This window comes from Vicia villosa, unplaced genomic scaffold, assembly GCF_029867415.1.
Source record: "Vicia villosa cultivar HV-30 ecotype Madison, WI unplaced genomic scaffold, Vvil1.0 ctg.000666F_1_1, whole genome shotgun sequence".
Classification (NCBI taxonomy): domain Eukaryota; kingdom Viridiplantae; phylum Streptophyta; class Magnoliopsida; order Fabales; family Fabaceae; genus Vicia; species Vicia villosa.
Window position 1 is genome coordinate 364,992 of NW_026705297.1, and position 13,941 is coordinate 378,932.

The window sequence follows — 13,941 nt, forward strand, 5'->3', positions numbered from 1 at the left end:
GGGTTAGGATTAATAACTTTCATTTCTCAAGGTCACTTGCTCCTAAAAGACATTTACATGATCCTTGTGCTCATATGGGTTTGTAGTTTCATCGTAAGTCCCCATATTTGAAGTTTATGAAACTCCCTACAAATATGGTTTCACTTATTCTCACGGAGAAGGAATTCTTGTTGGGGAAGTCTTCGTCTTCCCTAACTCCTCCAGAAATGGATGAGGGTGATGAATTCCTCTTGTGCTAGTTATGTTGGTAGTGATTACCGTGGGATATGGATCTGGACTACTAGTAATCGTGTGGTGGGAGCACTTCCCTCGATGATATGTGGTAACTAATGACAAGATTATTATGTTTGATCCTCGAAGTAGTACGTGATCGTTTAACCCTTTACTTGTATCAGACATTTTATGGTCCTTCATGAAATTGGTGGTACCTAATGTCATGAAATATCTAGTTAAATCCTATGGAGTCTTTCGTTTGTTGTTCCAATATTATTGATTTCCTTTGAACAAAAACAAACAAACCTCTCAATAGTATGTTTTTTCTTCGTTTGAGGTGGGAGTCGGCATGATGGATGAATATGATATGTTACCATTTAAATATATATTTGGTGGTGGTTGAGCCTCTTCAGCTAGTTTAGAAGTCATCAGTGACAAGAAGTGTAACACCCGAGGCCGGAGAAGGAAAGAGGTGGTTACACCGCATGTAACACTCGAGGCCGAATATGGCAAGGAGTGGTCGCCACATCAGAATGAGAGGGATCCTGAGACCGTGCAGGTATGGGACTGCATGGTTAAAGGAAAGCTTATAAAGATTGATGGGTACTACCTATACCAACAAGATGCATCTTCTTCCGGTAGCCCGTACTATAAGAACTCCACAGTTAAGCATGCTTGACTTGGAGCAATTCTAGGATGGGTGATCTTCTGGGAAGTTTCCCGAAAAGCGTGTGAGTGAGGACAAAGCATGCTGAAAAGGCCCGTGTTTGTTTGTAGGGTCAGTCGATCATCCTGAAATCAGTCTGAGGCGTTACAAATGGTATCAGAGCCAGACCTCTCCCAATACGATGTGGTTTAAGGACGAACCATGCGGAAGCTGGTGGGCATGTAACACCCGAGGCCAAAGAAGGCGAGAGGTGTTTATAGTGCATGTAACACTCGAGGCCGAATATGGCAAGGGGTGGTCGTCACATCATAATGAGAGGGATCTTGAGACCGTGCAGGTATGTGACTGCATGGTTGAAGGAAAGCTTATAAGGATTGATGGGTACTACCTATACCAACAAGATGCATCTTCTTTCGGTAGCCCGTACTATAAGAACTCCACAGTTAAGCATGCTTGACTTGGAGCAATTCTAGGATGGGTGACCTTCTGAGAAGTGTCCCGGAAAGCGTGTGAGTGAGGACAAAGCATGCTGAAAAGACCCGTGTTGGTTTGTGGGATCAGTCGATCATCTTGAAAGCAGTCTGGGGCGTTACAAGAAGCCTCTAATCTGCAAAGGGGATGATGGGAATATTGTAAACATTGATGATGGAGATGGAGGACTAGAATTCTCTATCATGACGAATATGCAGTGAGTTAATCCTTTAGTTGTTGATTCATTATGATGATCTCGTTGGCCAGAAACCAATGTGGTGTGGTCACCTGCGTTGGTGCAGTTTTTTCCTTTGTTTACCATTCTAGATTTTTATGAATGTTGTAGAAATGTTGAAGATCATTCCACTCAGACGACATCGATTAATCTTGAGAAGACAACTAATGTTCTCAAATGAGGTAGTGAAGATAAATCAAATGGAAAACTCATATGTATGATTCATGTATTTGTGCTCTAGTATAGTGAAAAGAAAAGATATTTGTAAATACTCTGACAACTAAGTCAATAACGATTGAAAGTGTGAGGGACATTATTGGTATGACGTTAGAGGGGTAAAATCTACTACTTTTGATCGTTGAAATCTGACGGTATTTAGGTGGGAGTTTAACTTGTCACCCCTGGCTTATACCTGATACCCTCTTACATTGAGCGAATTGACTATATTATCCTTCATAACTTTAAAACCATTTTCCCAAATCCGCGCAAAACTCACACATTTTACCAAATTTGTTTGGCGTACCGGAAAAGTTATAACTCGTACAGGCAACTTTATCAAAAGTAAGATTGTTTTCAACTTTCAAGTTTTTTTACCGGCAATGTTAAAGTATACGGTAAAAAATTATAACTTTCATGATTTTTCACTGGAAAGTTCAAAATTTTTGGTAAAAACTCATGAAATTTTACTAGAATTTTTAAAATGTATGTATAGATGTATGTGTTTTTACCAGGGATTTCAAAATTTTTGGTAAAAACTCATACACATATACCAGGAATTTTGAAAATGCCGGTAGTTCAATTTTTAAATATAGTATCAGAAATTTTGAAATTTCCCTCAATAGTTGTTAAATACCTAAATTTTTTGAAATTTGCAGTAGTTAATTGATGTTTTGAATTTTATCCATTTTTCAGTGAGGACCAGGGGAAAGAATGGAACTATTGCTTCCAGGATAACGGATTGAGAGGCACCGATGACCCATGCTAGGGTTGCTGAGGCAGAGTCTTCATAGCTACGGATTGGGAGAGTAGCTCCAAATGGTTTTTACCATAAACAGATGGTTGCACAGTTCTTCCAGGAACCCCGTAGCACCCAACGCCAAGCTGTTAGAGGTGGAGAGTAGCCTAGAGATCATGTAGATGAATAGGCTATTGAGGCTGTTCATGCAGATAAGGTGTTGGGTCAGGATATTATTGACCCAACTGAGGTGGTCGAGACAAATGCAACCTCTATTACTCTTGAAGTGTGCGAGACATCTATTGTTGTTGAGGCCGAGACATATGCGACCCCTATTGTTGTTGAGGCTAAGACATATACAACTTATTGTTGTTGATCCTAAGACAAATGACACTGAGGCTATTGCTACTGAAGATATATAGGTTACGGCAATTGCTTTGATATTGACGGAGAGTTCACTAGAGAGCCTAGTGACCGTTTAGTGCTTACAAACTATGTCGACCATAAGGCATACCGATTATGGCAGGGAGAGGTATATATGTTTTTTGTTTAACTTTAATTTATTAATTATTGATACTTGATGTGTCGAAAATAACATATTTTTTTAACTTTGTTTGTTAAAAGAGCGTACAACGATGAAGGTGACATCCCACGGGTCAAAGATGAAGAGCTTTTTAGATGCTCTAATGCCTGAGCAGGTCAGCCGGATTATTGATGATATTGGTCTTCTATCAATGGCAGACTGCTCACTCACCAAGCTTTACGTTTCACTCCTGTCTACCTTTGTTGAGTGATGGCACAAGGAGACATATGTTAACTGGTAATTTAGACAGTAGTTGGGCCAAAGAGAAAGTGTTTTGTATCCATTGGGCTTCATTTGAATAAAGTTAAATAGAGGTCTAAGTTCTCTTAAGAGTGGAAGAGTTGAATAAAGAGTTACTTGTTGGCGAATTAAAAGTAATTCGTTGGGATCCGTCAAAGACTTGGCACCTATAAGAAGGAAAAATTTGAATTCGAAATGGATCAACCCATTCGTCAAAGACGCGTGGAAGTCTGTTATTCAAAAGGATCATGAAAATGTCGAACGTGGCATGTTTCTGGAGAAAGACCGTTAGGTTCGAATTAGTATAAAAATGGGTCTTAATGTTAGGATTCATGGGTGTTCATTTTGTACAAATTACTCAATATACTCAAAGTACCAAGCGTTAGAGAAAAGAGTTATAGATAATGTACGTATGAGAAACACCATTATCTTTTCTTTACAAAGTCATTTACATATATGTTATATCTCTTTAAATTTCCAGTCGAAACCTTTAACAGTCCAGTTATTCTAATCTTTTAGTCAAAGTTGCTGTAATTTGCGTTCTTTAGCATTTTTCATCTTTAAGAAATTCTTAATCTTTTTATCAATAAAGTATTCTTGTCGAAATATGAGTCTTATTTCAAACATAATCATAAAAATTTAGACACATGTCCTAGGATCAATCTAGTCGATCCTGTAAGTTACCAAAGTATTTTATTTGGAAGACTAGCGTTTGTTTGCCAAATATCACAGTAAACAACATCTTCCTTTCATCTTCCGTTTGGGGAGATGACTATCGCTTTGGATGATGTATCCTCCCGGTTCCATCTCCCCATTTGTGGTATATTCTTCATTGCTCATGTTATTAACTATAAGCTTGCATGTATCGCGGCTACTCGAGATTTGGGATTTATTGATGAGGTCGTGCTATAAGGGAGCTCACTTTCAGATGTCTTGGCTTCGGGACATGTATGCCGAGCTTGTGGAGCGGCAGATGTATGATGCAGCCGCAGAGATATATATATATATATATGTCACATCTAGTAGCATGTACTATCTTTGTAGATAAATCTCATGTTTACATTGATGCTCGGTACTTGTAGCTATTCAGTAGCCTTGAGCATACCAACGGGGCTTGGGGTGAAGGTGCGAGAAACACAAGAAAGGGGGTTTTGATTTGGGTTGCACCAAATTTAATCTTTTTCGCAACACACAACACAAGGTTAGCAAGTGAATAAAAATAGATGAACACAAATATTTTTTATCCTGGTTCACTATTAACTAAGTTACTCCAGTTCACCCGCCAAGGTGATTTTATCTTCTCAATAAAGAATTAATCCACTATAACCAAACTGATTACACACAACCACAATGCCCACATCCACTATCTTCTTGAGACTTCTGACTAACTCTAGTCTCTCAAGGAAACAACTACAATAAAATTATGATCAACCTTGATGAAAACCACAATAAGATTACGATCAACCTTGCTAAAAACAACAATAAGTTGCAAATGCAGATGAGGAAAGTGAATGAGAACGAGAAAGGTATAAATAGAAGAGAGAAGATGTAACAAATTAGAGAACAAATTTAGTTCAGAGAACAATAATTCTCTAGACACACAAAATAATTAATGACTAGAGATGAATAATTAATTATTGCTACTGTATTCAAGACAAGTATTTTAAATATGATGATGATATTGAGTGGTCAGGGAGATAATGAAAAGACATTTCCAAATATTATTATTTCCAATGAAAAATGTTTCCCATAGATCCTAACTGATTATAAGAATATTTTCAATAAATGACAGGAGTCAAGCAAATGATTAAATTTATAACAGTTTAAAACTTTATTTGATGAGGTGGATTATTAGAATAAAGAAATTCTAAGAGCATATTTTGATCATAGATGCCTTCTGGTATGTGAGAGCTTGACTAGTCTAAAGCATCATGTCCCGTGACTCATTTTCAAGTAGGTGTGTACCTTAACTGATCTTTTACAATTTTTTCAATTTGTATGTTGAGAATACATTCTTTACTCATACCAACATCTTCTGAGAAAATTAAAGCTTTTGGTTGAGCACCTTCTGAGTCCTTGACTTCTTATAGTAGCATTGTTACCTTCAGTGTCTGGAAAGGTAATCTTCAGATCTGTAAGTATACAGCTCGCTTTGACTTTTCAAGGTCAAGCTTAACATTATATCAAACATAGATTGATTATAGAACACCAAGTGTTTTAATGTTGTATATTTTGTGGCCTTTCGAACATTCAGAATATCCTAACACGTTACACCATGGGTTTATCAAAATGCATCTTGTTGATATTTTTATCACTTTAAGATAGAACAAGAGCATCCAAATGAATAAAAGTAAGGAGGATTATGCTTCTTATTCTTCCACAATTCTTATGAGATCTCACCCATAATAAATATTATCAAGACTTTTTTCTGAATGTAACATGCAGTGTTTGCAACCTCTTCCTAGAAATGCTTAGCCATGTAGATTTCATTGATTATGATCTTGGAAAATTCAAGCACAATCATTTTCATCCTTTCTATTGTTCAATTTTTCCATGGATTTCTAGGGTAGGATAATTCACTGGAAATTCCATTCTCTAACATGACCACTTCTAATCTTGACAAATTTGAGACTAGTCTCAATTCCTACTTAGTTATAGAAGGAGGTGAACACAGAGTGTGACTCATTTTTGTGTCAAAGAATCTTTGCTCAAATCCATCTGCTGTAATCATTAGCAATGACTTAACTATACTTTTTCCCATTGATTTTATACAATCTTTACTTGTCTTAAACAAATCAATGTGCAGAAGCTCCAACGGTCTGGAGGTAGAACCAACATGTTTTGTATTTATGAAGGTTTTGAAAGCAAGCCCTTTTGACATGCTTCACAAAGAGCTTAACTATTGTTCTTTCTTTTTCCATTGAATAGTATAGAGCCATTCTTCTGACTTGTAGTCTATTAGGATATTGAGAAAGAGTTATCTCATATCTTATTTCAACATTGTCTTAGAGCTTATGACTTTTCTCTTTGTTCAGCTCCAAAACTCGTAATGCCTTTAGGTTTAAGTTTCAGGCTATGGAACATATGCCTTATTCCCACCATGTGTTGCAAGCAGCCAGGGTTCAGGTACCATAACAGGTGTTTCAACTTCCCTGCTGAGAATGTCTGCAACATAGATTATGTGTTTCTTGGGTACCCATAGTTTCTTGGGTCCTTTCTTATTAGCTTTCCCAGGATTTAAAACAAGAGGGTTTAGCCAAAGGTTTTGTTTTGGGTTTTGAATCAGATTTCTCTTTTTCTTTTCCTTTGTCTTTAGGTGCAAACACAGCAGATACCAAATGGAAATAGAGAGTATTTTGTTTGTTTTCCTTATCAGAATTGGATTCGTCATAAGAGTTATAACCAATAACATTTGTCCCATTTCTTCTTACGCCATAGATCATATAAGCCATTGTGCTTCTCCCTATGCATCTAGCTAAGAACTTTTGAAAAGTTTTGTCATGTTTCCTAATGACATCATCAATACTCTTAAAATCTTATGGAAGAGCTATCGTGCCTTTGAGGCAAGAGTTCTCATCTTTGAGAAAAAATATCTTCATTTAAAATGAAGAGATCTTCCTTAAGCTTGTTATTTTCATAAGATATAGATTCATGAGACTTTTTAAGTTCCTCGAATTCAATCTTGAGTAACTCATATGTTTCCAGAATTTTAATTAAGGAAGTAGATAATTCTAACTGAGAAAGGTCATAAAATACCTCTTTGGAGATTACCTCATTTTCGCCCGATTCTGAGCCTGCTTTTCCTTATGTGGAGATCTCTGCATTGACTTTTCGATATGCAACACTTGTAACTGTGACTGCCTTTGAGGCCAGACAGCTTGTTGGCTATTTGAGTCTATTCCAAGTATATTAAAAATTATTATTTGTAATTTAGTTCTTATTTAATTAGTAAGTATGATGTTTCTTGATTTATCTATTTTCTTTCATCAGTGCTGGATATACGAACATTTCCCGACCATTTGTGACAAGAGGGTCCAACATACCCCTGTCGGCTCCCCCTTTTCTAAGATATGGAAGGTCAGACAAGCACATCCAAGTGTTGTTCCGAATACAAAAGGAGGCTTGTATATTTTTTAACTCAAACTATTTAGCACCGTATTTTTTATTACATAATATTTTATCGATTACATGTTTGCAAGATGAACATAACTTAGCACATTAAAACTAACATAAATTAACAATAATAAATAACAAAATCTAGACGCTACCAGATGATTTTGGACGTTTCAACATTTTGATTATGTCATCAACAAATCTTGAAATTATCGCATCAAACTCGATCGGTCCCTTAGTTAGCCTACGGTGAAATGTTCTCCACATAACCTTCAAATCTTCATTGGTCTTCAACTCAATAAGGTTGTATTTCTCCTTTCTATCAGTATTAATCCAGTTTGCACGAAACTCGATCTTACCCACCATTATATTCTTGGTGTCAAATCATTCAACTTGGATCTCAAGACGGTGACACATGCAGTGTCTTTCGAAAACTGAAACTCTATAAGAGGTTTCACCTTGTTGAAGTACACTTCTGCCTTAAACAAAAATTGAGGCATTGTAAGATATTTTTCTTAACAACATATGACCCCATTTTATACAACTTTGGATTCATTCTGGACCACACAAAACAGTCGGTGCATTCACATCCGTACAAAACTGTCAACAAAATTGTAATCGTTAGAAATTGAACTATCGAAAATTTCATTTTTTTTTTAAATTTCCAGTACACGACATGGAAATTCAGTTAGTTACCGAAATTTTGTTCGTACATTTTGACTCAAATTTATCCATAAATAGTTTAAAAATTATTAAAGTATACGAGGGTGTCAGGTTTAATCTTCGAGGTGGAAGTTAAATTCTCTACTTAAACCTTCTCTCTTTTGTGACTCCTAGAGGACCTCTGCAATGGGTTGGGCTAAAACTACTTTTGAGTTTTGTCTCGTTCCAAAACAAGTTTTACTAGCAATTTTTGTTTAAATATTTTTCCTACTTTTGTAAGGCATGTTTTCTTATAAATATAATTTATTTTATTTTCTATAAAAGAGTTTAATTTTTATATGATATTTATTTCAATTTTTATACCAAAAATTAATATAATTAAAATGAAATTTCTCTAACCCGAAATTTATAATATTAAAATAAAAGAATCAATTTTAAAGTAAAATAAAACTAATAACTAAATCTATTTTTATTAAACTCAAAAATAAAAGAAGTTATGATAAGAAAATTTAAAAAATCATGAAAGATTAAATTCAAATTATTTTCGTTACAAATTAAAATAAAATACAAGAAAAAATGATAAATTTATTACTTTGTCTAACGGAATGAGATCTCCTTATCTACAATTCTGTTAAAATGTAAACAAAGTTTAACTATTCATAATTTCAACTTCCAACTAACATTTGAAATTAGGTTCTCATAGATTAAATCATTATAATTACAATTTAAAGAAAATAATATAGTATTTTCTCTAATGCAATTTTCACCTTTGTGCATAGTAAATCTCCTAAATAAGAGGATCTATGCAATTTTCAACCAAACAAAAATGTTTCCTTAAAAAAGAAAAACTAAATTGTCATGGCTCACAAAACACCTTTATTTCTATCCACCACTTGATTGAAAATTCACCTTGTTTTTCTCTTCACTTCTTTAGTTTTTTCAATTTTCTAGGTCACACCTTTACCAAATCACACAAATGTTGCATTTTTTTGTTATCCATCATTCTTCTCCTAAGCCAATTCTAACTCTTCATACTTTTTCATTGGCAAAAAAAACCACATTCTCAATGAACATTTATTCACATATACCACTTTTTTCCCTCTAGATTAAATCTATCTAGTCATGAACAAAATGTGGACCATTTGAGTTTTTTTTTTTTTACCATAAGCTTGAAAGCATATATAGTTTCTTCTTTGTGTTAACATTGAAAAAAGACAAAGATGGGTTTGAAAAACCATGCAAAAGACATTCAACTTCATTTGTCAAGAATGTTTCATGTTTCAGTTGATTCTAGTTACAAGTTTCTAAAAAGACATCCAATATTTTCATGTCTTTTATTGTTATTTTCCATCTTATATATTTTCCTTTCATACATATACACATTCTTAGGTTACATGTCACCTTTTCTTATATGTGGTGCAATATTTTTGAGAATCTTTTGGAGTTCTGAGAAAACACAACTAAGATATGTGAAACTCGAAGAGAAAAAAGAAGAGCAAGAAGTAAAAGTTGAACCAAAGATTCTACCACCAAAGATACCGATACCGAATATTGTTGGTAGACAAGAACAAATTCTTTTCAGGTATCCGTCGCAGAATGCAACGAGTAGAAGGAGAAATTTTAGGGAGAGGAAATGGGACGTGTATGGCGGATTAGAAGAAAAAGCGAAAGATTTATCTGAAGTTTTTCAAAATGAGTACACTAATAAAAGAAACACTGGACCTTTTAAGAGAGCAGAGAGTTCTTTGTATTATGGTTTATCGTCCGGTAGAAGGACTCATCAAGCGGTTAAGAGATCATTAAGATCTGAGCCTTCGATGGTTGATCTTATCGAAGTTGGTGATACGGAAATGGAGATAGAAAAGATGGAGGACGAGGAGGACGGCGAAGAGGATGTGAAGAATACTATTGAATGGACGGAAAATGATCAGAAGAATCTCATGGATGTTGGAGATTCTGAGATGGAGCGAAATAGAAGGCTTGAGAGTCTTATAGCAAGAAGAAGAGCAAGGAAATTGTTGAAGTTGCAAGTTGAGAATGGTTTGGTGGATAAGAAAGCAATGGCACCGAGTTCGATGAAACCGTTGGTTGTTAACAGAGAGAGCTGTGATATGGATGACTTAGAAATGCCTGGTTCTGCTCCTTCTGTTATGCCAAGGAGTCCTTATGATATTCCTTATGAGCCTTTCGAGGAGAAACCGAATCTTACAAGTGGTGGTTTTCTTAATGATTTTCAGAAGGATGTGCTTTTTAGTAGGCATGAGAGTTTTAGTTTAGGTTCAAGTTATTCATCAGAAATGAAACATGAATATGGAACTAGAGAGAGTCATTCTTTTCATGGGAGGAAGTCTTCAGATAAACATGGTTTCTCAAGATTTAGACGGCTTCCAGGTAACAATTAGTTATTTTCTATGAAGCACGGACACACAGACACATACACACATTTTTCAGAGGTGTCTGTGTTACAGAGGCTACACAGACACATACAGACATTTTCCAGAGGTGTTTGTGCTACAGAGGCAATTTGTGTCAGAAATATATATAATACAATTGGCCGAACTCTGTGATCAATCATTGTGTACTTGTGTGTATATTTATCGGCTTATTTTACAATCGAATTCTTTATTCTAAATGTTAAATTTCTATGATTTTATGCAGATAAAGGAAATCATGATTGGCTAATTGAGCAATTGATCTACAATGATGGAGCTGAAAATGGAGTTCAAGCACCGAAACCACTGATCAAAGGCGAGGAAACAAAACTCGAAAATGATGAAAAAAGTAAAACTGATATAGATGACACAAAAACCATATCAGTTCAAACAAGTGAATCAGCCTCAACAGTTCCAAACATCTCAAAGATGGAAACTAACAGTGTTTCACAAAAACCAGGGTCAGGGATGGCGTCAAGATTTTCGAAGTCTCACGAGAGGCTCCTTAATATACCGGTTACTTTTAACGATACAAAGACTATACACGAATCTATGTGCGACAGTGTTCCATCGCCCATTGACAAGAGACAAGAAACTATGTTCTCAGGCGATCGGCGACTATGTCATACACCAACATTCTCCATTGCTTCTGATATGCAAGTGGAAGTTTCCGAAGTTGGTTCGCCTACATCAACAGTTGATGATAACGGCGATTCCAATTCATCAAGCGATAGAGATAGAGATTCTATGTTATATGATGGAGACATTGATAGAGATGTTAGTTCTGGCAGTGAAGATTTGTGGGGAGCTTCTTTCCATGGAAAAGGCGGAGTTAAAACCGAAGAGAATAACAACAGCGAAGATGTAAATAACGGCTTAAAGGACATTGCTTCGCCGAATTCTTTACGACAAATAGATGAAGAAGATGTAGCTGATGTTAGTTCATATTCATCAAGAGATGAAGGGCCTGAAGATACTCCAACTTGCTGTGTAGTAAATTCTGATCATAACGTTTTCGGTAATTACACGAAATTTTCTAGGGGGAAACACGAAGTTCCTCAATCTTCTCGTTCGTCTTATGATACATTATCTCAGAATCAGTTGATAGGTAGTCCAATGGATCAAATATCGGAAGAGATTTCGATTAACCAGTCACATGTTATCGATGATGTGAATAACTTGGCAACCACGGAACAAGGTAATAGAGAGAACTCAACGAGTAGCGAAGATCCTGGTAATAGTCCTCCAGTTGTAAGGCAAGAATCACTCGATGAAGGCTCTAATGAATCGATTTCGTCCTCACCAAGGTCTGTATTGCCAGACAAGACTGTATCAGATGAAATTTCGTCCCCGTCTTTTAATCAACAGATGGATATAGGTTCTCCGCGATCAATCATCGATGATATGACTCAAGAAGCTTTGAATGAAGATGAACATTTACATGACAGCATGACTCAAAATGTTCAAAATTTGGTGGATGAGATAACTGATGATTCACATAATGCTGATTTCAATCATTTCCAGGTATACTTTTTTCAAATTTAGAACCTGTTTGGATGAAAGAAAAACTTAAGCTTAAATTTGCTTGTTATGTGTGATATTGACCAGGAGCAAACAAACAACATGGAGAGTTCAAATGAAGAATCAAATATTCATAGCAACCTGAATGGCGAAGAAATTAACATGGAGAGTTCAATGGAAGAATCAAATATTCATAGAAACATGAATGGCGACGAAATCAACATGGAGAGTTCAATGGAAGAATCAAATATTCAGAGAAACATGAATGATGAAGAAATCAACAGAAAGGAACAACGAGACGAGATAAACAATGGCGAAAGTAGTGAAGAAAATTCTTCACACCAAATTAGCCATGAGGCTACTTCAGAATCCACCAAAGAAATTAATATGATGGAAACTATGGATGAAGAAGAATCAAGAGATTTAGCTGATGACAAAGTAACATATTGATTCTTTCAAATTTATATGTTTTTGTAGTTTTCAACTTTAGAGGTATCAAAATACATTTGCATGATGATGCATCTTTGTTTTGTAAACTCAGCAGGTTCCATCAACAGAGGTGGTAGAAGAAGATAAAAATGAACCATTAGCATTGGCAAATGATAACATCAATGATGAATTTCCGCAACCACAGGTCATTGATCCAATGGTTCGCGATAAAGAAACAATCGAGGGCCATATGGAGGATTCATGAAAGACTTAATGGCAAAAGAAAGTGAAGTTAACATTATTAAGTTCTTGTCTATATTGAAATATGACTTATAAGTTGATCAAAGAGGTTGAACTTGCCAAAGAGAATTGAAAGACTAAAGTAAAGTTGCACATATACTCATCTCATGTGTTTGTTGGGCATGGATGTTGCACATACTTTTTCTCCTTATAGAAACTCACAACTATTTTGTTAGTCTCACTGCACATACAGTATTTATTTATAATGTAGAAAGCTAGCTATAGTAAGAGAACATGAAATGTAGAATATCAAAGAATTTTAATTATATATGGATGTCACATTCTATCAGTTTATGTGAAATGAACCTATTGTTGGTTTCGTTTAATCTTGATTTAGATATTATGTAAATTAAACTGCTATGACATAATATATAATCAAGACTAGCTGTGAAAAAGAACAACAAAATGCGCTGCTACTCCTTTTTAGATGATAAATCAATCCTTTTTAAAATTACATTCATTGTCCTAGGAAACACAAAATTGCTATGCATGAGATTTTGCATTTCATTGATGCTAGAAAACAAAAATATCAAAGGAAAATGGTATTAAATTTCCTAAAAAAGAAAACTTATAGCAATCTGTTGGAATAATCTGTTTCAACTGATTGCAAATTGTTAGAGTTAGTTGAACTAGAAAATTGTTCGTTTTAAAAAGAAACCTAAGTACAAAATGAAAAACAATTTGTTGTGACAATCGCTGTTAAGAACGAAGCAATGCTGTGAGAAAGAGAGAGTTTCTTGAATAAACACAACAAATCATTCAATTCACGATGAGAGAGAAAAGAGAAGAAAATGAAGAAAGAGAACCATATTTGGTTACAACGGTTTTTCTATTCATTTTCTAAATTAGGGTTAACAGATTACAAGTGAATAACAACCAACATTTTTCAACAATATGAGAGAACAACACATTTATAGACTTCTAGCATATGTATGTCATGTATGATGATTACACTTATACATGACAAGCATAGCTACAGCATAATAAAATGCATAAATTAACTTTGACTACTACATGCTAGAAGAGACTTCGACCACAACACTACTACATGCTAGAACAGGCTTCGACTACAACATGCACATCTCAGTCGAACTGTTAAAACTACCCCTGTCGAGACTG

The 13,941-nt window shown here is 35.2% G+C and overlaps 1 protein-coding gene across 2 annotated transcripts; it reads left to right on the forward strand.

Annotated features, from left to right (window-relative positions):
- Window positions 1–9,096: 9,096 nt before the first annotated feature.
- LOC131630301 (uncharacterized) lies at window positions 9,097–13,089 on the forward strand. Of its 2 annotated transcripts, none has more exons than XM_058901088.1 (4): window positions 9,097–10,531; window positions 10,799–12,096; window positions 12,181–12,531; window positions 12,635–13,089. In XM_058901088.1, the coding sequence occupies exons 1-4, from the start codon at window positions 9,361–9,363 to the stop codon at window positions 12,785–12,787; spliced, it is 2,973 nt and encodes a 990-aa protein (XP_058757071.1). In that variant the 5' UTR covers window positions 9,097–9,360; the 3' UTR covers window positions 12,788–13,089. The 2 variants fall into 2 exon arrangements, with proteins under 2 accessions (XP_058757071.1, XP_058757072.1); XM_058901089.1 differs by having other exon boundaries at window positions 12,638–13,089.
- The last annotated feature ends 852 nt before the right edge of the window (window positions 13,090–13,941 follow it).

Excerpts from the sequence above, each read along its gene's own strand:
- LOC131630301 (XM_058901088.1), top strand. The coding sequence starts at position 9,361 with ATGGGTTTGAAAAACCATGCAAAAGACATTCAACTTCATTTGTCAAGA. Across the intron at positions 10,532-10,798 it reads AAGATTTAGACGGCTTCCAG|ATAAAGGAAATCATGATTGG; the intron begins GTAACAATTAGT and ends GATTTTATGCAG. Across the intron at positions 12,097-12,180 it reads CTGATTTCAATCATTTCCAG|GAGCAAACAAACAACATGGA; the intron begins GTATACTTTTTT and ends GATATTGACCAG.